The 27,120-nt window shown below is 43.7% G+C and overlaps 1 protein-coding gene across 9 annotated transcripts in view; it reads right to left on the bottom strand.

Annotated features, from left to right (window-relative positions):
• Positions 1 to 26,687, bottom strand: part of GABRA5 (gamma-aminobutyric acid type A receptor subunit alpha5) — a 56,277-nt gene extending 29,590 nt beyond the window's left edge. The window contains exons 1-6 of one of the 9 annotated variants that reach the window (XM_086880622.1): positions 26,540 to 26,687; positions 25,824 to 25,882; positions 25,058 to 25,210; positions 17,068 to 17,189; positions 15,231 to 15,298; positions 14,904 to 15,124 (exon numbers count right to left, since the gene is read on the bottom strand). In XM_086880622.1, coding sequence (XP_086736748.1) covers positions 14,904 to 15,124; positions 15,231 to 15,298; positions 17,068 to 17,189; positions 25,058 to 25,143 — 497 coding nt within the window. In that variant the 5' untranslated portion in view covers positions 25,144 to 25,210; positions 25,824 to 25,882; positions 26,540 to 26,687. Of the gene's footprint in view, positions 1 to 14,903; positions 15,125 to 15,230; positions 15,299 to 17,067; positions 17,190 to 25,057; positions 25,211 to 25,737; positions 25,883 to 26,230; positions 26,384 to 26,539 lie in introns of those variants that run through there. The other 8 variants (XM_086880621.1, XM_086880623.1, XM_086880629.1 and 5 more) reach the window with 8 other exon arrangements.
• Positions 26,688 to 27,120: the final 433 nt, after the last annotated feature.

The following is a 27,120-nucleotide window of genomic DNA, read 5'->3' as shown; positions in this document are numbered from 1 at the left end:
TGTTTATGCCATTTTGATATTTGCATAATACAGACAGTTTGCTCAGGATAGTGAGAATGAAAATCTCATTTTACATTATGAATATCTTTATGGCTTTCTCATTTTATGCTGTTATTCCACCTCAGAGGAAACAGCCCAGAGACATCCAAGGCTCTACAGACTGCCTGGTGCTAGGGTGACACAGGGCTCTACTGAAGGGCAGCCTGGTTCCTACCCAAAGTATTGCTTGGGGAGTGAAAATCTTCAAAGAAATCCACAACCAGCATGTGAAAGTACGCTTTCCTATCACTACAGCAACATGGAGCCAAATATACTGGCTATGTGTACAGACACCTCTTATCAGCATCCCAGAGTGCCACAAGAACTTCTGCCCAAATAATCTGTGTACAGATGGCACAGTGCTTGGCCAGTCCATGTCTGTACAACACAGGGATGCCTTGCCAGGGCACTACAGCTATGCAGTCAATAAACTGGGCAAAACAGCTCCACTCTGATAACACACACAAATTCTGGAGCTGTACCAGTGGCTGGAAATGGCAGAATAAGCACAGAAAATGCAACAGTACCATTGGCTAGAGATCATATTCTGAGGATGATCTGTAAAACAGGAAGGGAAAAAAGCAAAATGCTCAGAGAGTAATAAAAAATGTAAAGATAATATGCCATAGAAAACCAAAGCAAAAGAAATCCAGTTCAGAACAGGGGTAATTTACCATTTGGTAAGAACAGACAGGATGATACAATATAGAAAAGAAAATACTGAGGCCTAAGATGCCCGCACTTCAGCAAAACTGTTCTTGAGCTGTATTTTTGTGAATGATATTCTAAGATCACTCAGATAGGTAGTTGTCTGTGGTGGAGACTGCCCTTGGGCACCAAAGCCAGCAAAGCCAAAGTTACCAAAAGTAGTGTGTGGATGAATTTAATAAGCTGGTTCTAGTAGTATCCTACCCAGAACTTACATCCCTTTCACAAAAATCACTCTAATGGGGGCTTGAAAGAAAGGCTGCCATCCCTCCAATGCATCATTTTATTTTCTGTGTTAAGCACTGCAGATTTAACTTTCTTGATAAATTCAGAAACCTTGCTCCAGGAGCCTGTAAGAAAGCTGGCGTGTTTTGCTGCAGTCCATCTCCTGTCTCTTTATCTACCAACAGTTTAGGCATGTCATTTCAGAGCTGCAGCTTGACAACATTTTAATATACACACTTGTCATCTGCAAGTATCGAAGGAGGGGATGCCTATATCCATCTTACAAAGACCACAGGTGTAGAATCAGGAAGTGAAGGAATATTCAGTGCAGAATTATGCATAAGACCTTCTGCTTCATCTGGCTGTCCTATGAATTGTATCTCTGGAAATAACCCTTGCGTGTAATGAGGAAGGCTGGAGACATACATCAACTATAAATGTGGAAGAGAAGTGAAAATGAGTTGCACAGAGACTGTGACCTAGTGGAATTTAATTAAGTCCCTCCAGAAATTATTTTTGCCTGTCTTAAAAGGGTAGCAGATAAGACTGGAGGGTGTCCGGCTGCCACTACCTGACCCAGAAGCTGCAAAAACTCTTGTGATGCCAGGGCTACTCCTCTGTCCCCTCTGAATTCCTCATCCAGCGATGAGCAAAAAGGCAGAATATCCCTTAAAAGGGTGCTGCCTGCTGCAGTCTTCTGGGTCTATCCTGGGGGTAGGGAGAACCAAGTTTAGGAGCTGTTAATGTGCCTGGGGACAGCATTTCCTTCATTAGCATGAATTCTTTGGATAAAAAAAGTTCTTTTTGCTCTATATCAATGATATCTGCATGATTATTTCTTTTCCCCATGCTCCTATCTTAGGACCAGTCCTAGTCTGGCCATCTTGAACAAATTAACTAGCTCTATTTGTTACATACTATTAAGAACGATGCAGTTGAGCCTCTTAGGTGATTTTTACGTGTTCAGTGAACACTCTCCTAGAAATCTCTTACAAAAGTGTGCATTACCCAAGGCTGTTGAAGTGTCTTGTGATGGTCAGTGTGATAAAAAACTTGACAGAAAACTTGTAAAGAAAGCTTGACTGTGGGTTCTGATTCACAGCACAAATGTCACCACCCTGAATTTCTGTAGGTGCTCTGTGCTCAACAGGAACTGGTTTTCATGACTGTGTGAGAACCTGAAAAACAAAGTCACTCAACTGACTCCTGGTTCAAAGAGACTGGATGTTCTACTGCATACAGAAATAAAAGCAGCACAGCAGACATCTACACTCTGGGGGCTGCAAGCATGGGCTGTTGCATACAGATTTGCTCTGAGATGCAGAGTACAAACTATAGATTCAGATCATAGCCACAGGAGTCTCAAAAAATTGATATGTGTGTCTACTCCTTCAAATATCACCAGCAGTGATATTTGCACACTTTGGCTTTTAACATTGTGAGAAAGCTTAGGGACCCTTTGTATATTGTAGTTTACATAGTTGGTTATTACACAGTCCTTGGTCACAGCCAGCATGGCTTCATGCTTGTCAAACCTGATTTTCTTTAATGACAAGGTAACCCATCTAGTTGATCAAGGGAAGACAGCTGATGTCATCTTTTTGGATTTCCATAAAGCTTTTACTACTGTCTCTCACAGTATCCTTCTGGACAAAAGTATCCAGCACACAGCTGGATAAACACATCATGTGAGGGGTGAGCAACTGGCTCAGGGGTTGGACACAAAGGGTTGCACTGAACAGGATGACAGGAGACAGGTGGCCTGTCACTAGTGGGGCTCTGCAGGGCTCTGTCATAGGTCCTGTGCTCAACATCTTTGTGAATGACTTGGATGCAGGACTGGAAGGGATACTAAGCAAATTCACAGATGAAGGCTGGGAGGCCCTGCAGAGAGACTTGAACAAATCAGAGGCTGGGCAGTCACCAACAGTGTGAAGTTCAGCAAGGCAAAGTGCCAGATTCTGCATCTGGGATGGGGCAGAATGTATGGACAGACTGGGGAATGAGATGCTGGAAAGCAGCACCATGGAAAGGGACATGGGGGTCCTGATCAAGTTGAACATGAGTAATCAGTGTGTTCTGGCAGCCAGGAGGGCCAACTGTGCCCTGGGGTGCATCAGGCACAGCATCACCAGCCGGGCAAGGGAGGGGATTGTCCTGCTCTGCTCTGCTCTGCTCTGCTCTGCTCTGGGGCAGCCTCACCTGGAATATTGTGTGTGCAGTTTTGGGTGCTGCAATATAAGGAAAATATAAAACTATTAGAGAGTGTCCAAAGGAGGGCAACGAAGATGGTGGAGGGCATTGAGGGGAAGCTTGTATGAGAAGTGGTTGAGGGGAGCCTACAACTTCTGTGTGAGGGAAAGAGGAGAGGTAGGCATTGATCTCTTCTCTGTGGTGACCAGTGACACAGGACCCAAGGGAATGACCTGAAGTGTCAGGGAAGGTTTAGCTTGGCTATCAGAAAAAGGCTCTTCACCCAGAGGGCAGGGCACTAGAAAAGGCTCTTCAGGAAAGTGGTAACAGCACCAGCATGACAGAGCTCAAGAAGCATTTGAACACATGGTGATTGTTGGGAATGGCCCCATGCAGGAGGATTTGCACTTGATGCTCGCTCCTTTTAGATCCGTTTCAATACAGTGTATTTTGTGATTACAACTTACTTACTCCCAGTTTGCATTTATTTAAGGAAGAAAAAGGAGGCCTAGGCATGCATACATGAAACATTTGCCTAATCCTTTTTACATGGTGACTCTGGAATGATCTTGCTGTGCCCAGTGCAGCAGTTATCTGAGCTAAAGACAGTCACCAAACCAGGATTTTTCTGTCACAGCACAGAAAAGGCAGCTCTTTCCAAGAGAAGCTTTTAAAAGCTTCCCTCCTCCACCATAATTCTGTCTTAATAAAAGCCCTGTGTGATTAGTTTCACTCAAACAGGGTCTATGACAAGATTATAAACGGCTGTTAAGGGTTCTTTGCAATAGGAGAATGAAACTCTGATTTTATTGAAGATAATGGTAAAATTCTCCCTGACTTGAATGGGGCCACTATTCACCCAAAAAATGTAGCAAACCCTGGTTATAGTTGCCGACTTCTTAATGACAAAATTTTGTTCTCATAATGCTCAAAACACTCACAATATTAACACTTGCTATCCAAGTGTTAATCAACCAACAAAATACTATTCTGTACCTTAACTATCTGAAAAAAAAATGTTAGGTATACAAATTATTTAATCTATCACCTATAATTGTACGAGAAAGCTTTAGCAAGGCTTCATTATGTATAGCTGTTACATTAAGAACATTAAGTGATTACTGACATTCTGTTTCAAGACACATAAAAAAATATCTAAGAAAAGCAGCAAGTAGCAAGACTTGCTCATTTCAGAAAAGTCACCTTCAACCATTTCCACCAGGGAATTAAGCATGGCAATGCTTTCAAGAGATTGCTCCTTTTTAGCAAGAAGGAAAAGAAGGAGGTGTTAAAATCAAGGATGCGGCAAGGAAATAAATTCAGATATTAGGGAGGCAGACAAATGGAGTAAGTGAGCTTCAAAGTGAGGTGAGAAACCCATAGTAGCAGTCCCCAGGACAGGAGGCACCCTGTCCTGAAAGAGCCTGTTTTAGGTCACTGCAGGGACTCCCCAGCTGCTCCCATGATCTCCTCAATGCAAGGAGCATCTGTTCCTACTTGTGGGTAAAGAGAGGGGGAACTGAGCATCCTTCTCCTACCCTGTAAGTGCAGGAAACACTTCCCAACATTATCTGCAGCTGCCAGGCAGGAGGTGAGGGCAGTCACCTGCCCAGGGAGCCACAGACAGCTGCAAACCTCGCTTTTTCTTATCACCCACTAACTTTAATATGAAAACAAATTAAAACAGAGAGCTCTAGAATGAGAGGGGAGCAGAAAGGCAGAGTTACCAGCGGCTTTTGGGAGAACTTAATTTAGGATAAATTTTGAATAATAGGAGTTACAGATGAAGGGGACACAGGAAAACTTTTGTTGGTACTAAATCCCCAAACTAATCCCCAAACCAGCTCCATCTTCTTAGTTGTTTATTTCTGTGCAGTACCCTTACCCCTGTTTAAAGGGAGCATTTAAATGCTGTGCTGGCAAGCATTACCTGCTATGGTGCTCAGGTGTGCCCAAGTGCCTTTCCCAGCATGAGAACAGCCTTCTTCCTTAATAAAAGGCAAAATATTTGCTTTAAACTCACTTTAAACCTACCACAATCTCTCTCCCCAGCACGTCAAAAAGGAGTTAGGTGGATCCAGCCTTTAGCCAGGCTACATCCCACTCCAGTGGGCCTGTTGGCTCCCTGAGAAAGGAGACTTCAGGGTTGGGTCAGACACTTTTCAGGAGCCAACTCCAGGAGAAGCTTCCCAGGGTACCTGCTCCAGTCAGACCTCAGCAGAATGATTTGAGCCCTTGTGGTATCTCCAGTATGCCCTCTGACACACATGGGGCCAGGAGAATGTTGGAGTTCATGGTTTGGGTTGTTTTTTCAAACTGTGAGCACATGGTTAGGTTTGTGAAATTAGTCATTTGACCTTGACTGGTGCCACAACCATTCAGGTGTTCTCCCACTGTGAGGATGTCTTGGGAACACTTCAATCACCAAACTGCTATTTCTTTCAAAAGCTTTTAAAGCAAGACTGTTTCAGGCCTCAGCACAGTATGTGTATAGTCCAGGAAAATAAGGTCTCCCTGTGTTCTTGAAGTAAATGTAATGTGCCAATATAAGCATATATATATATATATATATATACACACACATATGTATATGCATATACAAGCACATATACACACACACTATACACACACAGACACACATATAAATATACATGAAGACCTTTTTTGGTTCTGAAGCACTTGCCATACAGTCCTAACAAACCCTGCTAGTGGTAGTGGGTTAGAGAACACCACAAAGAAGTGTTGGAATGTGGAGAGATATTCACCCATGGAAACATGATGGCTGTAAGAGTCACCCTGAAACCTGCCCCTGGCTGGGTAACTGTCTGCAGCCTGGCTCAGGGGGAGAGAAATAATTATTCTTAGTAACTCAAACGCTGCTTTGCTCATGAATTTCCATCACTTTGTTGGAAAAAAGGCCAAAATACAGATTCAGGGCCTTGATCTGCATGTCCATGTGGGATGTGGAGGCAGTTCACCACTGCTTCCTACTTATAAACACTGATATCTTTGGAATACACCAAATAAAGTGAACAGAGAACAAAAAGTAAAGCTAAGACTAGAGTGAGGTGGTCTGCAGAAATTTCTCTTAGCCCATTTCACCTTCATAACCACTCTGCCAAGAATACTACCATATGTCCCAACCTTCCTATGATGCTGAGATGTGCTATGTGACAATGAAATGTCCTTTAAAATGCTCCAGGGAAGGGACTATGGAAGACTAAGAGCTCCAGTCATTGATGCTTTTGGCAGCTGTGAATACATAATTCAGATGCATGGTGTACTTAAGAGCAAAACTCTCATTTCAAGCAAACAAAATCCTCAGCATAGCTTCTGTTGAAGTGTGAAACAAGACTTTAATTGCCTAGATGAACTGTGCTGAAGACCAAGTTATTGTGACATGATCTGAGGAGGTAGAATTGATCTCAAAAGCTGTAAGAATGACCTATAAGATAAACTATAAGAATCTCCTCCCTGCATGTGGAGTAAATTGACATACCCAGAGCATACTCTTAGACAGGGGAGGGGAGATGTTCAACCTCTAGACACAGGAAAAACAGAAAAAGGTAATGACATAACCAATAGGACACACAAGTTATATGATGTGGATTTGGGAGGTTACAGAAAGAATCACAAAGCAGATGTTTATAGTAGAGGCAATACCTTTCATTCTCCAGTACTTCTTTTAAGTGCATAAAACCAATGGATGAAGCAGTGACCCGCTTTATCAAATCTTGCCATGCAAGTTACCTGATTAAGTTCAGCTCTGTTTTTTTATCAGACTAACTGGTGCAGTAAAAACCCCAAACTTTTTGACAGACAATTCCTTTTTCAGGTTCTCCTCCTAAAAACTTTACTATCCTAAAGAAACTTTAGATCAAAATGGTTATGCTCTGCACAGTATCACATTTACTGGATAATTTCACTTAAAAACCTCTCCAAGCTTTCTCTTCTTTATGATCCCTTATCCATGATGAATTCTCTTTTGGCACCCCATGAAGAAGGCTTCCAAACTTCTCTGCAGGACCTTCTTTGTTTAGTGAATTCTTGAATTAAAAGCCAAGAATCTAACTAGCTCTAGCAATGCTGAGAAGCTGATGAAGTTGTTGATGCAGGTGAAATGGGAAACAACATCTCAACCAGCCCACACTTCATTTTGCCAGGCCACACATTCCCTAAGTCTGCCCATGCTACACATTTTGACTATAATCTCCTTATCTGCATGGCTTTTTGACAGCAAATTCAACGAGGAGCTAACAGCAGTAAGTACAGCTGTTCCTGTAATGTTGAGTAACACTGAAACATCAGCTTCTTTTTGGCTCTCAAGAGAGGCCAGTTCCAGCTACTGGCAGAACCAGCCAGCAACAACAGTACTTGGTGCCAGTCAACTGCACATCCAACCTTTGCTTTCAGTGGAAGAAAACCCGAGTGCGAGAGAAAGGAGCATAGAAAGCACACTAAATGATGAAGGCTAAGGACTGTGATGGACACAGTGCAGCCATCCTCCAATTTTCATATCACCTGCTAGGCAACTTGATGAGCGCAGGTTTTCTGACTGTCCAAAAGGGCTTTTGTTTTTCCATTTCTGCCTGTCAGTATGCCATGTGCTCCTCCATGGATGAAGGCTACCTCACTGCACAGACATCCTTTTGCTTCCTCCCAGTTCACACATCCTTTTATATTTCTATGGACAGGCATAAACTACATGAAGTATTTTCTACTGAGAAAAATTATCTGGATTTATAAAGTAAGGGTAGGGGGAAGGATGAGGAGGAGCAGACACAAGATGGGCAATACCACCCCATTTGGGCTCTCTCACATCAACACTGGGATGCACAGACATGGCAAGGTAGGTAGGAAGGATTATGACCCAGCAACCCAAAATACTGAACTAAAATCTTTGGTTATTTTCCACAGTTCAGACCTAGAGCTCAAAAACATCACTTTCAACCACTTGTAAACACAAGTTTAAGGAAGAGGAAACCCCAGTTTCCTCTTATCCATCTCAGGTCCGCCTCCAAGGTCACTCCTCATAACCTCCTGCTCTTTGTGTAACATTTATCCTCCCCACACCTCTGCAAAAGGGGGAAGTAGTGACTGGGGTGAGAGAGTCTTTCACAGGGAAACATGCACATACCTATGTGTATGCACCTTACTGGTCCATGAAGAAGGTTGTTCAGCCATCCAGGATGCTATTATTATGTTCAGCCAAGCAGGATGTTATTATTGGGGTTTTTTGGCCTTGCTTCTGAAATGCTACATGTTTCTGATCAATACAGCCATGAAGGGCCAGGTAAAGGGTCAGACTGCGGGTTTCACTGCTCCAGGGAAAGAGTCCTATGATTCCTCAGCTGTTTAACACCATAAATAGCCATTAAACAGGCCTCAATTTACCATCTGTTTGTTATTTATACCACCACCAGTGCTAGCATCTGCTGCAGCTTAATCACCTGTTTGTTACAGTTCAACCTCAGAGAAGGAAGTACCAAACCTCCTAGTGACATTTGTTTCTTGAATTCCTCTTATATTCCACTATATTGCCTCCTACACCCATCTAGACAAAAGTGGAGGACTGACTCCAATTTATGTGTGTTCAGATTGCACGCTTGCACAACCTTGGGCTTCATGTTGCACAGAGAGGAAACTGTGAGTCCTCCACAAAACAGCTACAGAACCAGCTGCTGGCATGAACATCCCATACCTTTAGGTTGCTGGCACACTACCCTTTTCCAGGCTACACAAGTATGGAGAAACACCAAAGAAAATAAGATGTGACTCGTGTGTCTAAACAAAGGTATCAATTAAGCTGTATTCTTTTATCTGCCACTGTGAAAAAAAAATCAAGAAGAATCCCTGAAGTGAGAGTGGAGAGAAATAAGCCTCTTTTAACTTCACTACTGAAGTAGATGTCTGAAATAATGCAGACTTCTAACTCTGTAAGAAATTCTTTCTCCTGCATTGGGAGCAAATCTGAGCCAAGAGGCTCAGCTGCAGTCACCAACATTACAACAGATGAAGAGAATTAGCTGAATCCCACCCACCCTGCCCAGTGCATTACACCACAGTGTATCTTAGATTACCCACTGGCAGTCGGATGTTCAGCACAAATATAATGTACTTCAGAGGGTGGCATATCTGATTGAGCAGATGAAGATATTAACTTCAGTCTAAGTGAAATGACCAGGGAATCTACTGTAAAGTTATCCTCCCCTAATAATAAAAAAAGGCAGCAGAGCCATAACAATTCTTCAGCATCTACCAGGTACTTTCAAAGCCTCCAGATTCAGAAGCAGATTGGGCAGAAACAGAGTCACCAAAGCATCTGTGCTTTCCCTGGGTGCTTGGGTGGCACCTGTCAGGGTGCTGCTTCCCTCTGAGTTCTGTTCAGTCACCCCATCCATGCATGCCAACCCTGCTGGTTCAGGCCTATAAAGCAGGTGGAACACAAAGGAATCTGGCAGAAATTGTACCAGCTAACCCCAAAGGGAAGTTGGGTCTGCCTCTAAGTTCAGCACAGACCTGGAACTAAAGTTGTACCTTTTGTAGTTCCTCAAAGTCCAAGCAAGCATCCCCCCCATCCAAGGACATGCGGTTCTGGTTTGGGTTTTGTCTTTTAATCAATTCTGCCCTTGCTGTGTGAGTTCCCATCTCTGTGATGGAGAACTCTGCAGGGCTCTGCCCACTTTTCAATGCCCAGCAGAATAGGCCATTGTCACACAATCTACATAGGGACTATATTTGGACAGGTCATAATTGCCCGTTTTGAATGTGGTACACCACAGTCTCCTCTGATGCCTTTCTCTCCGAGTAACTCCAGCCCTGGATTTTTCAAAACAACAAATCTTGGTTCCTTGAAGGACAACTTTTGAGAAATGGGGCAATGTGCATCCAAAACAGAGCAACGGGAACAAAGAGACTTGGTGTTTAAACAAGAATTCTGCCATCATCCTCTGGAAAAGGCCCTTTGCTTCACATATCCCTATTTTCTCCAGCTCTCTCAAAATCTGAATTGACGAAAAGCAGCTGAGAGTCCTAGCCACCACAGCAGATTTTCATCACTCTCCAAGATTCAGCAGAATGTAAAGAAATTACTTTTTTTTTTTCCTTCCAGCTTCAGGCAGTTTGAAGCTTGAATACAAAATAAAATGCAGCAAGTCTAACACGGGGAAAGGAAATCCGTATTTGTATGTCTTCACCGTTTCTAATTAGTTTTGTAATATTTATACAATGCCTAAAATGCATTGACAGAGATATAAACAAGAGATAAGAAAAACCACATTCATATTGAACAGAAATGTTCCCTTCTAGACATCTGGCTGATGGAAAACTGAGGATTCATTTTAAATCATAGATTTGCTGGTCACTTGTCGCTCAGGGGCACACTACCAAACCTACATGTGGAAAAGTCAGAGCCTGAGAACCCACACATTTCTCACAGAATTATTTTCCCTTTAAAAAAAAAAAACAAACAAATAAACAAACAAACTCTCTTTCCCATTAAAATTCTCGAAAGCAGCACCGTATCTTCTGGTCAATTGGTTTTATGTTCAATAAATAGCTCTAGAGCACAAAATGGTTAGGTTGCTAATCCAAGTCCTTCACGGAAAAGCAGAATTTGTGCTAACATGTGTTCACTTGCACATACAGTTTTAATGCTAATATAAGAATCAGTATTTTCAGCCTAGGTAAGCCTGCGTGTGTGCACCACAGCAGAGCAAGCACCGTGGTTATGCTGCCATCAAGTGGACACACATTGCTGAATAGTAAATATCTTTCTGGAGCAGTATTTCAGGGCTGTACTAAAAATTTTGGAGTTTTTTTTAACACCATGCTGAAAAATGCCTGCATTCTCCAGCTGGTAAATTATTCATATGCAAATTATTGGGACAGATTTTACTGTAAACTCTCCCAGGTTCTCTGGCAACCTTCAGTCACCATAATAACATGGGAAAAATCTGTTTGTGCACTCTATAGATATATGACTATGTCCTATTTAAAATCCCAGATTATATCAGATGTGTGGAAGCCCCAGGGATAAAAGAGGGATTTGGGGTCCTTTCAAATTGACAGTGAGAATGGGGCTTTAAGGAGTGCCCTTGTGATGGCACAAGAAAGATTTTTCACTCCCTTCAAGTTGATAGAAAACCATTAAAAAATGCAGAAAAGCTGCTGGCAAAAAGTTAATTTATGGTCCAAAAGTTAATTCTAGTGAGCGTGCTCTACTTCATACAATTTTTGACTTCTTCACAGCATTTTCTTTTGGCATTCTGCAGCAAAGTTTATCAAAGCTTCTGCCTTTACAGCCAATTCCCACTGAGCAAAAAAAAAAAAATGCAGCTCACTGAAACATGTTCTCTTCTTAGCCTGAAAACGTTGCTTAAATCACTGTTCCAATTTTGCAGAACAAACGAATTCTATACATTTACAATATTTATTTCTCAGATTAAGATAAACTAAATATATTTTAATTTTTTAAAAGGAAAGAATCTAATTTTTACCTCCATTCACAAAGCTACTTTCTATATATAACAGTGAAACATGAAGTATGTTTTCTAGTGCTTTTTATACCAGTGTTCTTACTAAAAAAAGACAGTAAAACATTTAGAAGTGGAGCTAGGGACAATACTCCCCTCTAGGGGCAGAAACAGAATCTGCAGCGTTCCATTCCGGAGCGCTTTGTTTGTAAACCACATTAGTGAAATAAAACTAATAGGTCCTCCCCAGTGAAAGACAACCAGAATTATTAAGTCGTTCCCCACAGAGAACACTGCTGTCTGTGAAATCTGTCCACGTTGTGTTCCTCTATTCGCACAGAAGGGTTTTAATGCCACACATATACAGAAGCCATCTATCAGATTTCCCTAGCAACACACATCCCATCAACTTCTGACCCAGACAACGTATCATCAAATGCAATATGCGAGGTGTACCTTTTCCTTCATAAGTAAACACGTGTGTCATGGAAATGTATGTCCTAACAAGTGCTAAAGCTGGGAGTTTGCTCAGCTGATCATACTTGGTAGATTTGGAAGTGAAATAGGATGGGAGGTCAGCATTGGCTCGGCTGCTTTCCTCCCTTTCATTCAGGCAGCCAGATGCAAGGTTGCAAAAGCAATTCAGGCATCTCTGTCAATGACAGAGGGTCCAATCCTCCCCACACAGAATACTCCTACGTACAGTCTGGGAAGCTCGCAATTCCTCCTTGGAAACGAGGAGAATGCAGAGCTAACAGAGGGTTGTCTACACATCCCCAGATCCTGAGAACTGAGTAAGCCTGATGGGAGCTACAGGAACTGGGGCTCGAGCCTCAGCTGAAACTCAGTACTTCACAATGCACTACCACTGAGACAAGCAGCTCCCCCCAAAAAAAGCCCAGTGCTGCCTTTCTTCCCAAGGAAAGCCATCCTAGGTAACTCTGTTAGCTGTCACCTTTGTTAGGACACTCAGGGAAGCTGAAGGGGCTGGCTGCTTGTCACAGTCCCCTCTGAACAGGTTGGGATGGGATCCTCAAGCCACCCTGCAGCACAGAATGGCTCTGCTTCTAAAGGAGCACAGCTCCATGCATGTTACAAAAGCAGGCTCCTGACTCATATCTAAACAGGAGGGGAATTGACGCTTTAAAGTTATTACTTGTAATAGTGGAAAGCAATCTGATTTCTTATCAGACAGCACTCTATTTCTTATCATATACCGTGCTTAGTAGAAATTTTATTTCCACAGACAATATTCTAACAAAAAAGTTATGTTGCGTGGTTTTTTAGGTTAAAAAAGCATTCTGTTCTTTCTGTAGTCTACAAAATCAATCCCAAAAAAAAATCAGGGAAAAAAGGAGCTGAGTGGGATGATGCCAAAGTCTTTGTCACATCCATATTTTTCCCCAGCTGCATATGCTGAGCTTCAGAACGGTACCTGTGGCACCTGGTAATAGTGTGCCATTTTCACCAGAGAGACACCTTCACAGAGCAACTCAGATTCATTCAGTGATGATCTCACCTAGATCTAGTTCCCCCAGGTCTCACTCTCCTAGCTGTGCTGGCTTACCTCCTCACCCAATGAATCAGGGCTTCACTGCATTTGTTTAACACAGCAAAAAACAGTGCTTGCATGGAAATTGTGAGATCTGCCCCACAATGTAATGCTTTGCTCCAGGATGAATGTGACTCTGATCTGGACTTCCCTTAAACAAGTAATTTTCACAAATAATTGTGAATTGCCACTGCTGCAATCTCTGGAGTGGCACTTACGTAGTCCATACAGCAGTGAGACTGATTTTAAGGCTGGCATTGCTAACTTTCTTGGTGAAGTTTCTCTGATAGCTATTTGGACTTTTAAGTGTGTCCACGCATCCTCATGTTTTTTGGTTTGTTATTGCAGTGATCACTAATTTGGGGCTAGCAAGAGCAGCAACACACATAGTAGAAGAGAAAATTAGGATGGTTTTTCCTTCTTTTAAACATGATTTCCATCATGTCTAAATCATTTTAGTGCCAATGCAGTTATAACTGGGATAGTCTAAAGCTGTAAGGAAATATGTAAGGATACCCTGTATCTCCTTTTCCTTCCAGGAGAAGGGATTTCAGACTAGGCTCAAAAAAATCATGTCTGAAACACCTGAAACAAAACCTGGGAAACTCCAGGTCCCTGTGTACAGAAGGATAACCATCTTCAGCCTCAGTGAGTCTTAACCACTAGGCCTGTGAGTGAGCTTGGGACTCGCCCTCCCAGTGTGCAGGACTGTGGCCCCACAGCACGACACAGCACCAGAATTCGGCTTCCCATACACAGCTGGGCTTGCCTGCTGAAAACTGAGTCATCTCAGTGGCCAGCTTCAGGCTCCTGAGCACTTTGCTGTGTCTTGGGCATCACTCTGGGCATGTTTATGCAAAGTTCAGCATAACCCTTTGTTGCTCGGTAGGTTTTTCCTTTTATCCCCTTTTTCAAGTTGTCCATATGACTATGGTGTTGGAGAAAACTCTATTGAAGATACACAGCAGTCTTAATTACTACAGGCTAATTACCTTTAATGAGCAAATTGCCATACACTGATGTGGGATTTGTCCTGAAAATAATTTCAGACACCTAAAATCCTTGACATTATATTTTCTATCTACATTACGCAATGATGATTCTTGCCAGTATACTCAAATCAGAGGAGGAGCACAGCTCTGAATATCTGAGACACCCATTTGCTTCTCTGTAATATAATGTACCAGCCCTGTTTATAGGACTGTACTAGCTAAAGCAGCTTCACAGTGCTGCTAGCTTATGTCATTTATCCCTATGATCATTTGTCTTTTAGCCCTATTAGTCAAATTAATAATAATAAAAAAAAAAAATGTAACAAAAGCTCCAAGGGTTCAAGATGTACTGCCCCAGAACAAAGTCTCAGTTTCTGGTCTTGGATACTGTTCTCCTGCAGTCTGCACTACAGCTGCAAACACAAACAGTAAGAGAGAATAGATAATCATAAAAAAGCTGAACTGAATAATCGAATCTGTTGAGAATATGCTTTCCATTTAATCAAAAGAAATAGTTAAGTACTAGCACTATTCAGAAGCTACAAATTAATTTGTACTTGAAGGCTATAATTACATTTTCCATTTTTCTTGATATTCACACAAATATGTGTGAAAGATTGGTTCTCTGGCTCTACTAGGAGTGGAGAAAGTGATTCTCCCCACAAGTAATTGTAGTTATCTGGGAATCGGAATCAGAAAAAAATCAACCCTGGCTATTACCTCATGGTATACAGCAGAGTGCCATCATCCTCCAGGCGCAGGAGTTTGTTTGGGGTTGTCATGTTGTGAGCAATAGACTTCTTGCCATTGTGGAAAAAAGTGTCTGGGGTCCAAATCTTGCTGGCGAGCAAGTTGTTAAGAGGGAGGCGTTGCATAGGTCCTTTGAATCGCAGCCTTTCATCCTTCCAGCTTTGTCGGAAAAAAACGTCAATGGTGTATTCCTGGCACAAAGAAACACTCGAGGTATTGCAGGATCTGAACAGAAATGATGGTACCAAAAATGACCTTAGCAAATTCAACTGAGTTGGTAGCCACATGCTAACTTACCATTTCTGTGTCTGACACGGGACCAAAACTGGTAACATAGATGTCTGTTTTCACCTGAGTTATTCTCTCTGTAATAAACATAGGCTCTGCTTTAGTAATTGCTTAAAATACAAATACCTACTGGCAATGCTTTTTACTATTAATTCCTGAATCACTCAAAAATCCCCAAAAGACTGAAATTAAGAGCATGCTTGAGGAGGCATTTCATCCTGGATCAAATGCAGCTGTTGACCCTTGGGAGTCCAGGCTTTGCTCTTAGTCAGAAGGAAACCAGCCCTTTGAGGGTGCATTTCCTGTGACTGACAGGTTCTGATCATAGTAACACAGAATTAAGGGACTGTAAAGATCATTTAGTTTCAAACCCCTGCAATGGGCAGGGACATCCTTGATTAAATCAGGTTGCTCAGAGCGCCATCCAACCTGGCCTTGACCACTTCTAGGAATGGTCAAGCTTCTCTGGGAAACCTGTTCTAGTGCCTCACCATCCTCAAGGTAAAGAATTTCTTCCTAATACCTAACCTAAATCTATCCTCTTCCAGTTCAACCCCTCATCCTATCACTGCATTCCCTGATAAAAGGTCCCTCCTCATCTTTCCTCTAAGCACGTTTAGGCAATGGAAGGTTTCTGTAAGATCTCCCAAGAGCTTTCTCTTCTCCAGGCTAAAGAACCCCAACTCTCTCAGCATGTCTTCACAGGAGAGGTAGTCCAGCCTTCTCATCATCTTGGTAACCTCCTCAGGTTCATGTCCTTCCTATGCTGGGATTCCAGTACTCACAAAAGCAGAGGGCTTTGTACTGCAATCTTCTCCCTCAACTTGCTGGCCACCCTTCTTTTGATGCATCCCAGGATGAGATTGGCTTTCTGGGCTGTCAGTGCACGTTGCCAGCACTTACGTAATACCTACCACAGGATGAGATGAAGTGTATCTTGGAAGGACCTACTCCCCTCTGCTGGCTTGGGTGATCTGCCTGATTTCAGACATCTATCAGAGATGTCCGGAGTTAGGTCAAATTATTTCTACCCTCAAGTCTCTAAGTCCTTCTGGCATCTTTTCAAATCCAGGTCTAATTTAATTTAAGGGCAGAAATTTCAGAAGTTCGTTATATAAGATAAAAAGCATCGAGCCCTATTTTCAAGCGTCTCTCTGTAAAGTGAGAGGAGAAGGAGAGAAAGGGATGAAAGCAATGTGTTGGTCTCACAAGAGGAAGGGGTGGGGGTAGCCAGATTAAAAAAGGGCCAGGAAGAAACATAACAGATGGTTTACACATGGGTATAAAATGAGAGAAATCTGGGGGAAAGAGAGCTGAAGGAGGGCTCAACAAGGTTAGGATGGCAACCACTATTCACATGCTACAGTTTTAAAATAGCTGCTGTAGAGGTTATCAAAAAGACATATCAATACAGATTTCCTGTACTTGTCTAAATATGGATGGTCTGGGGATCTGTTTTTAAAAAAAGATGTGCTTTACCAACGTAATTTTATACAGGCTGACCAGTAAGGGAATCTCGCAGCAACCAACTAGCATAATGTCTTGCTCAGCTTAGGAAGTACCAGAAAAAAAAAACCCAAACTGTACTCCATTACAGAAAAAAATGTATCACAGATGCTCTCCTAAGCCAACCTCAGATAACCTGAGTGACTGAAAGAACACGACTTTCAGTAATCCTTTTCTCGTGCCCCATTTGCTAGGAGACAAATCTGCTTTCTGGACTTAGTTTAGTTAATCAAACACAAGTCCCTTGTCACGGCCAGGAGCAGGTCCCCACTTGGGAGGGCACCACGTAGACGATGGTCCCATCCAGTGGGGGGCTGGCCGAGCCAAGGCGTTATCCTACCTCCCAGTCCTGGGCGCAGTCTGTTGTCGTAGCCGTCCAGCAGACCGTCCAGGATCCTGGTGAATATCGTGATGTTATCATTGGCCTCCTCTTTTACTGATGGTGTTGGCGTTTGTGAAAAGCTGTTTTATACAAACAAAAGGAAACATGTCAAAAGCCATGCTGGTTTCAAGGGGCTTCAGTCTCAAGAGAACTTTGTGATGGAGTCTCCAAGGCTCTGTCCTCTCCTGCTGCTCCTGAATAGCACAGGGAGCTGCAGCCATTAATTTCCTCACTACTACAAACTCGTAAATAACTCTCCCTGGAGGAGGACCCAAAGAAAGACCATGCTGTGCAGGTAAAACCCTGGGCTGCAGGACTGGGGGACACCTGAGCCCTTTGATCTCTGGAATGCACAGGCAGATCCCTGTGCCCTGCGCTACCCCTTCCCACATCGGCCCCGTCACCTCCCCAGTGCTGGCACGGCTCCATCCGTGGCCAGTCAGCTCACAGCACTGACAAAAACTGTCACTGGCTTTCCCCAGTTTTGGGGGACAGGTTTGCCTGGGGATCCACCTTCAAGTATGCCTGAAGGTGCTGTTCGATCTTTAAATGCCAAACAGCTTCCAATTTTCAAAGTTTCTGTAATTTATTGCCAGAACAAAGGATGAACTGTAACCTTATTTGAGGATAACAAACTCCCACTACATTCAAAATTCCCACTGGGGTATCACTGGGGTATCTAAAAAACATACTGCTGTACAGAAAACACAGTTCTTCACTCCTCCTCTCTCTTTTGCATAAATTAGTTCTCCCTTGTAGTATGCAAATAACAGCAATGTGTAGTGGGCCTCATTCCATATCTTTTGGGCCAGATTTGTATTTATTCCGAACTCTTTTTTATTTCATCATTTTATCCATGGCTCAGACCTAGGAAGCTGCTCACAGCACAACTAACAACTCACATTATAAAATCTGTTTGATTTTCATTTAAAGATGCTTAGGAGAATCCCCTGCTTATTAATGCCTTTGCTTACCTAAAGAATAGACATGGCAGATTATCCATATGAATGCTTCACCTGCAGCAAGCAACGAGCATCTCTTAAGACAGCTCACACTAGGAGCTTATTCATGATTCAGCCTCTGCTGAGATCACCAGCAAATGCTCCAGCTGTGACAGGGCACATCATCCCACCAGGAACTGTACCCTGCCTCCTGCACCCTGCCAGCAGGCAGGAACAGCTTACACTCAGCAACCTGAACTCGATGGGAGACAGTCATCCAGATATTTAAATAAATAAATAAATAAACAAACAAATAAATAAATAAATACAAAGAATCCATGTTTATTTACTACTAGTCCCCAGGGAAATAAATCAGTAAATAAATAGAGAAGCTCAGAATATCTCTCTGAACAGCTTTTCTTGCAGAATGCTTGTAACATACGTGTTTGCCTTACCTAATGGAATAGGATTCATACAAAGAAAGACAAAGGGACCTCAACCTGGTTTTACCTGCATAAGGTTTCCACTAATGAGACCTCACTGACACCCCTGCAATGCATCTGGAAGTTTTAGTGACGCCAGATCTAGCCCAGAACAAGCTGCTCTCAGCCCTCACAGACCTGGGGACCCCCAGTCCTGCGCTCTTTACTGTTTATGCTTCTGCTGAAAAGAAAAAGAGCGCAAAGCATCTCAGGACATGGGAGTACGGTTGTGTCCAGGGAGCACAGGTGTGATTCCCTGAAGCGCTGAAGCCCATGACAATGCCTGGTTGAGGAGGTTTCTTATGACCTAAGTGCAGCTGGCACTGCTGCAACCCTCAGCAAGCTCCATGCTGCAGAGCCCAAGGCCACCAAGGAGCTCCCTCGCTGCAGGTGAGGCATAGCCACAAATCTTGTCTATTTTTCACCTTCATGGTCAAAAGACCAAATTAATTCTGTTTTCTATGCTGTGACCACAACCTCTAGTGAGCAACTGAGACAGACAAGAAAGACAGTTAATTCAGCAGATGCAAACTGCCTAAAGAAACATAAGACATGTCTTCAGGCTGGACCATTCCAGAAAAAAAGACTATACACTTGTTTGTCAATTGTAATTGAAGGGATCCACCATTTAGAAGTGAATATTCACAAGTAGCAGCTTAACAAATGCAAACAGGAGACAGAACTTAGAGACTTCCTTTAAATGCAGCAACCACAACTAACGCTTTGATAAAATCCTAGCATAAAGCATGAAAATCCAGTACACCTAGAATACTATCTTTGACTTTTCTCATCTATTTTATCTTTTCTTTTTCATAAGAAAGAGATATGCATCATGCTGTCTGCCTGCTACACCGCATCAACGTAGGAACCCATTTTCATTTTCCACTGCATCTGACAAAGAAGCAAAGAGATCAAACTTCATTTCATTCCTACAAGTTTCATGAGAAGCTTTGACTAGACAAGGGGAGAGCAATCTGAATTAGTGCCTCATTAAGTAAAAATGTGAGGTTAGCAGTCATCTATTCCCTCTGGCTCGCTGACTGGGCCACTCAATATGCATGTAGCTCAGAAACAGCCTCAGCAAGACCAGCCCCCCTCCTCTCTGACAATTAAGAGATATGGAGGAGACTTGCAGGTCATTATGAAAGATCTTGGGAGAAAAGGACAGTAGAGGTAAAATGTAGGTGTTGCAATGGGAGATGGGAACAAGGGATATCAAATGTGGAGCTGGGATTATTGCAAAGATACAGTGCTGGGGGCACAGGACACAAAGCTTCACTAGTTTCTCTGCTCATGAAAAAGCTTGTTATTTTTAGTGCTTATGGCTGAATTCAAAGCCAATTGAACTCTGAGGGAGGATTTCCATTGAACTATTTTTGTGGGGATGGGACAAAATATACTTAGTTCTCATAACTGCTCCTCTCAATCTAACGAGTAATTGATGCTACCTCCTTCTCTCTCAGCTATGTACGTCTTTCACAGGAATAGTACACACACCCCATATACTGAAACACTTTTATTTCTTTAAAACAAGAGCTAATAGAGGAAAAAGATGGAGAAACAACTACGGTAAAGACTAGTAAAAAGTCTGCACTTCTGCAAAACTGCAATCCAGTTTAGATTTGGCCGATCACCCGAAAAAGAAGGCATCCGAGTCTGAATTTTAGTGAAATGCCTGCATTATGTGAAGCTGCATTTGTAGATGGATTGCTGTTTGCTTTTATGTAAGTGACTTTTTCTGTCTTAACAGAGAGTTAGCATTTAATTTCTGTGATTGAGAAATGTTTTGGAGTAAGGGCTGAGATTGTCGTGACATGTAAAAAGACATGTAAAAGCTTGCTACTTGCAAAGCTACGTGCATGTATTAGATACTATGTAGCTCAATAGTAGTGAAATAATAGAGAGAAATAGGTGTTACCTACCCTAAACTAATTATTTCCACACAGCTAAGGATTAGGCTTTATCAACATATTAGTAGGTAAGCACATTATTGCCTCTCTGCAGTGAAAAATGTTTTTATAGCAGAAATTTTCAGTTAGAGATAAAAATAAACCTAGAAAAGAATCTTAGTGAAATGCCAAGAAAATTCAGAGATAATTGCATTTAAAGCTCATTATTGAACATAAACTAAACCAACAAGGAATACGTCTCATCACATTTATTTAATATTGCAATTTCAGGGTAACTGAAAAAATCAGAAGCCACAGAAGGGGCCCATCAGTATAAAATGTAATAACTCTAAAGACGCTCAGCTGCCTCTTCTGATGACTTCATCATTTACCACTTTAAACATCATTGTCTTTTTTTGCCATCTAGTCAAAAACATGGCAGGTATAACTCATAGCTTAGTAGTAATAAGAGGAAAATGTATGGAAGATATTTTATGATTTTACCAAAACTTCTTTTTTAAAAAAAGAAGGTAAGAATTTCTGAAAAAATAACTGAGGAGTATTTTACTACTGAAAGATATATTTTACTCTCTCTCTTTTAAGAGTAGTGTTTCCAATAACTTGCTTTAATAGGATTCCAATTACATCTGAACTTCAGAAAAACTAACAGTTTATGGAAGACAGTGGAGAACGCAAAGTTTTGGATAAAGCCAGCTGGCTAGACATCAAAGAAAATAGATTTACTTTTCTAAGTCAGCTTCTTGCCACCCCTTCTGTATGGATTCTTGAGATCTAAAAACCTGAACTCAATTTTGTGAATTTGTGTACTGAAGACTCAATTCTTTTGCATCAGATTAGAACAGGGGACTGACTAAAATGATGAAATTTTAAAACTATTTTCAGATTCTTACTAAATTCTTTTACTTAGCAAGAACAGCGTTTTACCCTTCTGGGAAGGAGCAATTTGTGAGCAGTGCAGTGAAAGCCTGTTTTTCACAGGGTAACATCTTACAGTCCTCCCCCCCAACATCATAATGCCCCTTTCGATGTGGTGAACTGCTCCCAGGGTCATTAAACACCTCTCAGCTGCCCAGGTCACTGAGCTGCAGCTTCACTGGGAGGTACTGCATGCCAGGGCTTCTCCTGCACCAGGTACGAGCTGGGTGGCCTGAGGGACACTGCTGCTCTTTGGCCAGCCAGAGGGACAGAGAAGCCATTCATCTGTTTGGCAGTGGGAATGACTGATAAATGTCTGCCTCCTGCAAGCAGCTCTAGATAGCAATTTAGTTTTCCAGTTATTAAAATTGTCTAATGGGTTAAAAAAGCTATCTGGAGATGTGCAGAATGAAAGGAAGACAAAATAAAAAAATAAATAGACATGCATGACTGCATAAAGATACAATAATTCTTACAAAATTGGTCTTAAAAATATGAGGAAGAACTCTCTAGCATCGCAAGTACTTGGAATGAGGTACCCTAGCAGAACTAACTGCTTAAGGCTGCAGAGACTAACTTGAAATAACAGCCTGAAGGAGAGGTATGTTTTGCCTAAATAGCAGGATTATGGTCTTAGTGATAAGGGCTGTGAGCTGGAGAAGTATGTGAAACTACAGACACACCACGGACTGAATTCTTCAGAGTGTACAGAGAAATACACATAATTGGGATCTTCTGTTCTCCGTGTTTCTGCTATTATAAATATTATTAGCAGATGGCAACTATACTGTGGGTACACGAACCATCCCTGCTGGTTCTGGCTCTCGGACAGATTCCTGAAACTGCACGTCCCAAACGCAAACACACCAGGACTGTGCATCACCAGTGTGCCCCCATGGACGGCCTGGGACCTGCAAAGAGCTGGCCAGCTTGGAGCCAGCCATGGGCTACCTCATCTCTGGGAGATCTGTGTGCAAGCAGCCACACATGGCACCAACCCTCACAGGGCTGCCACTACCTGGGCACCCCAAGGGCCCACAAGGCGTGTTTGGTCTCACCTGAACATACTCTTCGTGGTTTTATTTTACTTTTAATTGTTCTCCAGCTTTATTATTAATGTTTACTTTTGAGACAGTTGTGAGCTACCTTGAAATGCTTAAGTAAAACACCTTAACTTGTTAGAGCATTATGAAACTCAAGGCTGAATTCAAGCAGGCTTGAAAAAGCCTTGACTCATGCTGGACCCTTTCTGCAGAAGTAGATTCATTAAAGTGTTAAAGCAAAAACAGGATGGGAGGGGACTTCAAAATCTCTTCTCAGTTCATCTATATCTTTGAATTTTAATTCAGTGATTTTTCGTTAGATAGCTGCTACCAATTATGTCTACAGTCCTCCCCTACTGCCTACTAATGTGGATAATTCTCGATAGTCATTACACATTTATGCTAAACATTAATCACAGTCTTTTGCTGAGATTTGTCAAGTAGCCTAGTAGATTGAGATACATAATTTCTGTTTATGTTACCAGGCATTGTGCATGAAAATCCCCCAAGGTGGCTTTGGCTATGTCAGCAAAAACCGTATTTATGATTTAATATAAATATGGAATGACTATGGAGAACTGTATAAAAATATCTTCCTTCCTCTGTAATGTCCTACAGTATTTTGATTTTTAATTTGTGCTACTTAGACCAATCACTTTAATCTAGCACACTGCAAAACTCACTGCAATATAACAGTGCAGTAGAAACATGGATGAAGCTAATAAAGAAGAACCTGGTAGCAACAGCAAGTGTTATCAGTATTAGATTCCTGCAGTTAATACAGCAGGCTACATGTTAATTGTACAGCTCCGTCCTGAAGAGGCAGTCCCAAAGCACTTAGCAAATTACACTCTGAAACTGCTTCTGCCTCTGGAGCAAAAACGCTGGAGCATCCTGTGTCTTTTGAGCAGGGTCAGAATTCAGCCCTAAGGCAGTGTGTGAATGGTGCAGTGAATTGAAGCTGCTTATCTCTGCAGGCCTGGACTAAAATTACTAGATCAGAAATGGGGGGCAAGGGGGGTGGGGGGAATTTACATTATGATCTCATTTTAGTCCACAGAAGCTTTTCGACTAACTTGCAGAAAACAAGTGTCCTAGTTTCCTTTAACTGTCCTATCTGACATGTTACAGGTCACACTGATTTCTTCCTGGGACTTTGATTCAGTATTTGCTTTGGAGTCAAGAGTGAGCTAAACCGTCTGGGTTTTGGGTTGTTTGGTTTTGGGGGTTTTTGCATCCTCGTCTATCTATTCTTTTGTTAGAGGAGAAACACACTTAAAAGACCTACACACCAAGCAGGTCACACTCAACTAATGCAATGTATCCCTTCTACAGGGATGACAAACAACCAAGAAGGAGTTAAGGTTATAGTCACCTAGATTTTCTCAATATGGAAATACTTTGTCAAACTACAATAATCTAAAGACAAGTTTAAAGCAAGTCCCACCTTATCTCTTCCCTCTTAAATTCTGTCACAAAATCCTGTGACACTTTTGCCTTAGACCATGGTGAAAGAAGGACTAGGTTTTTCCAAGGTGAATAAAAAGAGTGTGCAACTCTCTGCATCCTTTGTGGAGAGCAGTCCTACAACTGTTCGTATAAACCTCTGAGGTTACAGGCTTCCGCCTACCTGCACGGGACACGTGCTCGATACCAGGCTAAGCTTTACTTACAGCATAGACAGTCACCACTCAAAGTTTGGTCTTTCTCCTAGATCCAATCTGGAACAAATCCGTTTGCTTGAAACCAGAAACTGATTTGCATCTCCATTTTGTATCTTCTTATAGCAAGGAATTGATGGGTGTGCTTGTGAATCAGCATGTTGGGAGGATTCATTTTTTTCTGGTGAAATCATAAATAATTGTTCTCCTCCACAAAGAAGAATCAACCTACATTTCCCAAGCACTTGCAAAATGCTTTTTCCAGATTCCATTGTATACCTCATATTCAGAAAGTTCTTAAGATCTCTGGGTATAGGAAAAAACATAAAAATAGAGGGGTTTTGACTTTATTTTTCATTTTCTGAGAGCTACAGTCAGAGCATCTCTTTGATACAGTTTTCAGAATATCACCGTCAGGAAAGCATCCAAAGCAAAAATAAGGAAACGGGATTCCTTGTTATATGCTTCAGGGAAACATGATTTCTAATTATTCTAACAAGTTTCAAACTCAGACGTCCTTCTTAGCAGTCACTATCTTACGTCACTCAGGAGGAAAGCTTGTACCAGCTTGATGTAACGTGCATCAAGTCTCACTGTTGCAGTTTCGGTGGTTTTTTTGCATTACTGCCTATAACCAGCACGCATCAGAGAGAGGGAAGTTGCAAGATCCCGACACCACAGACACAGGGGCAGAGGGCACCACAGCCCCTGGCTGTGCTAAACCCAGGTCAGAGCACTCAGCAGCTGTAGGCCTGGTCTGAGCTCCCTGTGCCCCACAAGCCATTCCCTACACCACCACAGCATGCCTAAAGAACTGATACAAGAGAGCAAATTTGAACAGGAGAGCAAATGCCTCCCTTCCCCCTGACACCAGCCCCTTCAGATGAAACGCAAAGCCCGCTTGTTTTGCTCAGCTGCTCCGTAGCACACGGAGCCCAGGTTTCTCATTTCCTTAAAAAAGCCACAGCAGAAATTCAAATGCAACTAGCAACTCACCCAAAGTGGCTGGCTAAACTCATGGAAACGCAGAAGAGGAAGAAGTTTTTGATCATGATAAAGTCAGAGACCATCCCATTGTCCATTCCAGAGGAGAAGAGGAACGCAGGTGGTTGCTTTGGTGAAGGTGCAGCTGCTCACTTTGTTCTTACACTGCAACAATACAAAAAATTGATAAATTATTGCATGGACAGAGAGCAGGATAGCGGAGTTCAGCTAACACCGCATCTTTTGCTATCTGCGTTTTTCACAAACTTATCTAGGCTTATGTAAACATCAGCTGTTTATGTAAAATTGTGTATCTTCAAGGACATGTTTTACCTTCTGCTGTCAGCAAACTGCAAAACAGGAAAAATTCTTTGTGGCCCAGCTTTTCCCTATATTCTTCTGTGGTATAAGTAACTAAAAAAAATAGCCACCATTTTCCAAATGCCAATTTCAACCCTTTACCTATTTCGACAACTTCCACATGCCTGCAAACCCAGGGCTGTGTGCAGCCTCCGCATCCTTTCCTTCCATCGCAATTTTTTCCCATTAAATACCCGGCTTCCCTTTCCAAAATCCCAGTTGAAATGCCAAGAAACACCTACTGCTTCTTGGAATTCATGCTGCTGATGCACGGCTTAGCAAAAGGAGGGTGGGTTGTTGGGGGGGGGGGGGGGAAGAGGGTAAAAAGTGACCTTCCTCGCAAAGGCACATAAACCTCACGCTAGCACGAAGAACGACAGTAATGTAGCTGCTCCAGCGACTGCTGCTTTTTGGATACCTGCCTCAGCGACCAGATCACCAATTTCAGCATTGTGCACTAACGTTTTCCTCTGTGCCCTATTAAAAACAAACAAAAAACCAAAACCACAACAAAACCCCCCAAAAGCCAACGAAACAAAAAACAAACAAACCACCCCGAACCCAACAAAAACCCCAAAACAACCCCCAAAAACACACCCAGAGGGGAATTGCCTGGATTTTCACCTGAACCCTGTGCCCCCGTGCTACATCGCTCAGCAACTTGTTCTCCCACCCCGCCGGCGCCGCAAGGCAAAACGCCCGAACCAAAAGCCGCCCCCCGGGGCTCCCCCGCCCGGCCCGCGCTGCCCCGCTCCGGGTCCCGCTCGCTCCGCACCGGGCACTGCGGGGCCGTCGCTCCCGTCCGCAGCCCCGGCCCGCCCGCACCTGTCCGGCGACCGCCGCTCACTCGCCGCCGCCGCCGCCGCCCGCGCACTGCGCCCGGGGCGTCGCGCTCCGCTCCGCTCCGCTCTGCTCCGCGGAGGGTGGCACCTGCCCGCCCGTGCCCGCTCCGCCGCTCCTTCCCGTGTCCCCTCCCCAGTCCCCAGGGCACCCCGGGATTGCCCCCGCCCCGCCCGCCGGCCGAAGTTTGCCGCGGCCATGTGCGCGGCGCGGCGGTGCTCGCCCGGGGGGCTGCGGCCGGGGTTCCCCGCCGCCCTCCGCCCGCCCCGCCGGGCGCGGGAGCCCGGCGCTTACCAGCCTCAGGCAGAGGGGACGAGGACGAGGGGGCAGCGTTTGCCCGAAAGTTGCGGAGCGGCGGCAGGAGCGGAGCGGGAGCGGCGGCGCTGCCTCCCGGCCGCTGGCAGGCGCGGCCCCGCCGCAGCGCCGCGCCCGCGCCGCCCCCGCGCCGAGCCCGCGGCCGGGAGCGCGGGGCGCTGTGCGGGGCGCGCCCGGCCCTCGGGCACCCCGGCCGCCACCTCCCGCCAAGGGGCCGAGCCCGGAGCCGTCGCAGCCCCGGGAGGCTTCGGCGGCTCCCCGAGCTCCCCGCACTGGTCTCCCGCGGACAGCCCCCGCCGAGCGCCCCCGGGCAGGGTCCCGGGCGAGCCCGGCCGGCACCGAGTGTCCTCGGGGAGAGGGAGCCCCCGACACAGCCCGGGCGTGCAGGTGTCGTGTGACCGCGGGGCAGGGGCACCCAGCACGGCCGAGGCTCGCCGGTGTGTAGGCTCGTTGCACCACACGTGTATTAGCGTACATATGTATACACACACCTCTAGATACCCAGATCTTACCTATACTCCTCTTCCAGTGGATCTGACCTAAACCATCATAGCTCTTAA

This window comes from Cyanistes caeruleus, chromosome 3 (assembly GCF_971803275.1).
Source record: "Cyanistes caeruleus chromosome 3, bCyaCae1.hap1.1, whole genome shotgun sequence".
NCBI lineage: Eukaryota > Metazoa > Chordata > Aves > Passeriformes > Paridae > Cyanistes > Cyanistes caeruleus.
Note: the sequence above shows the minus strand (reverse complement) of the source record. Positions and strands in the feature narration are given on the sequence as shown.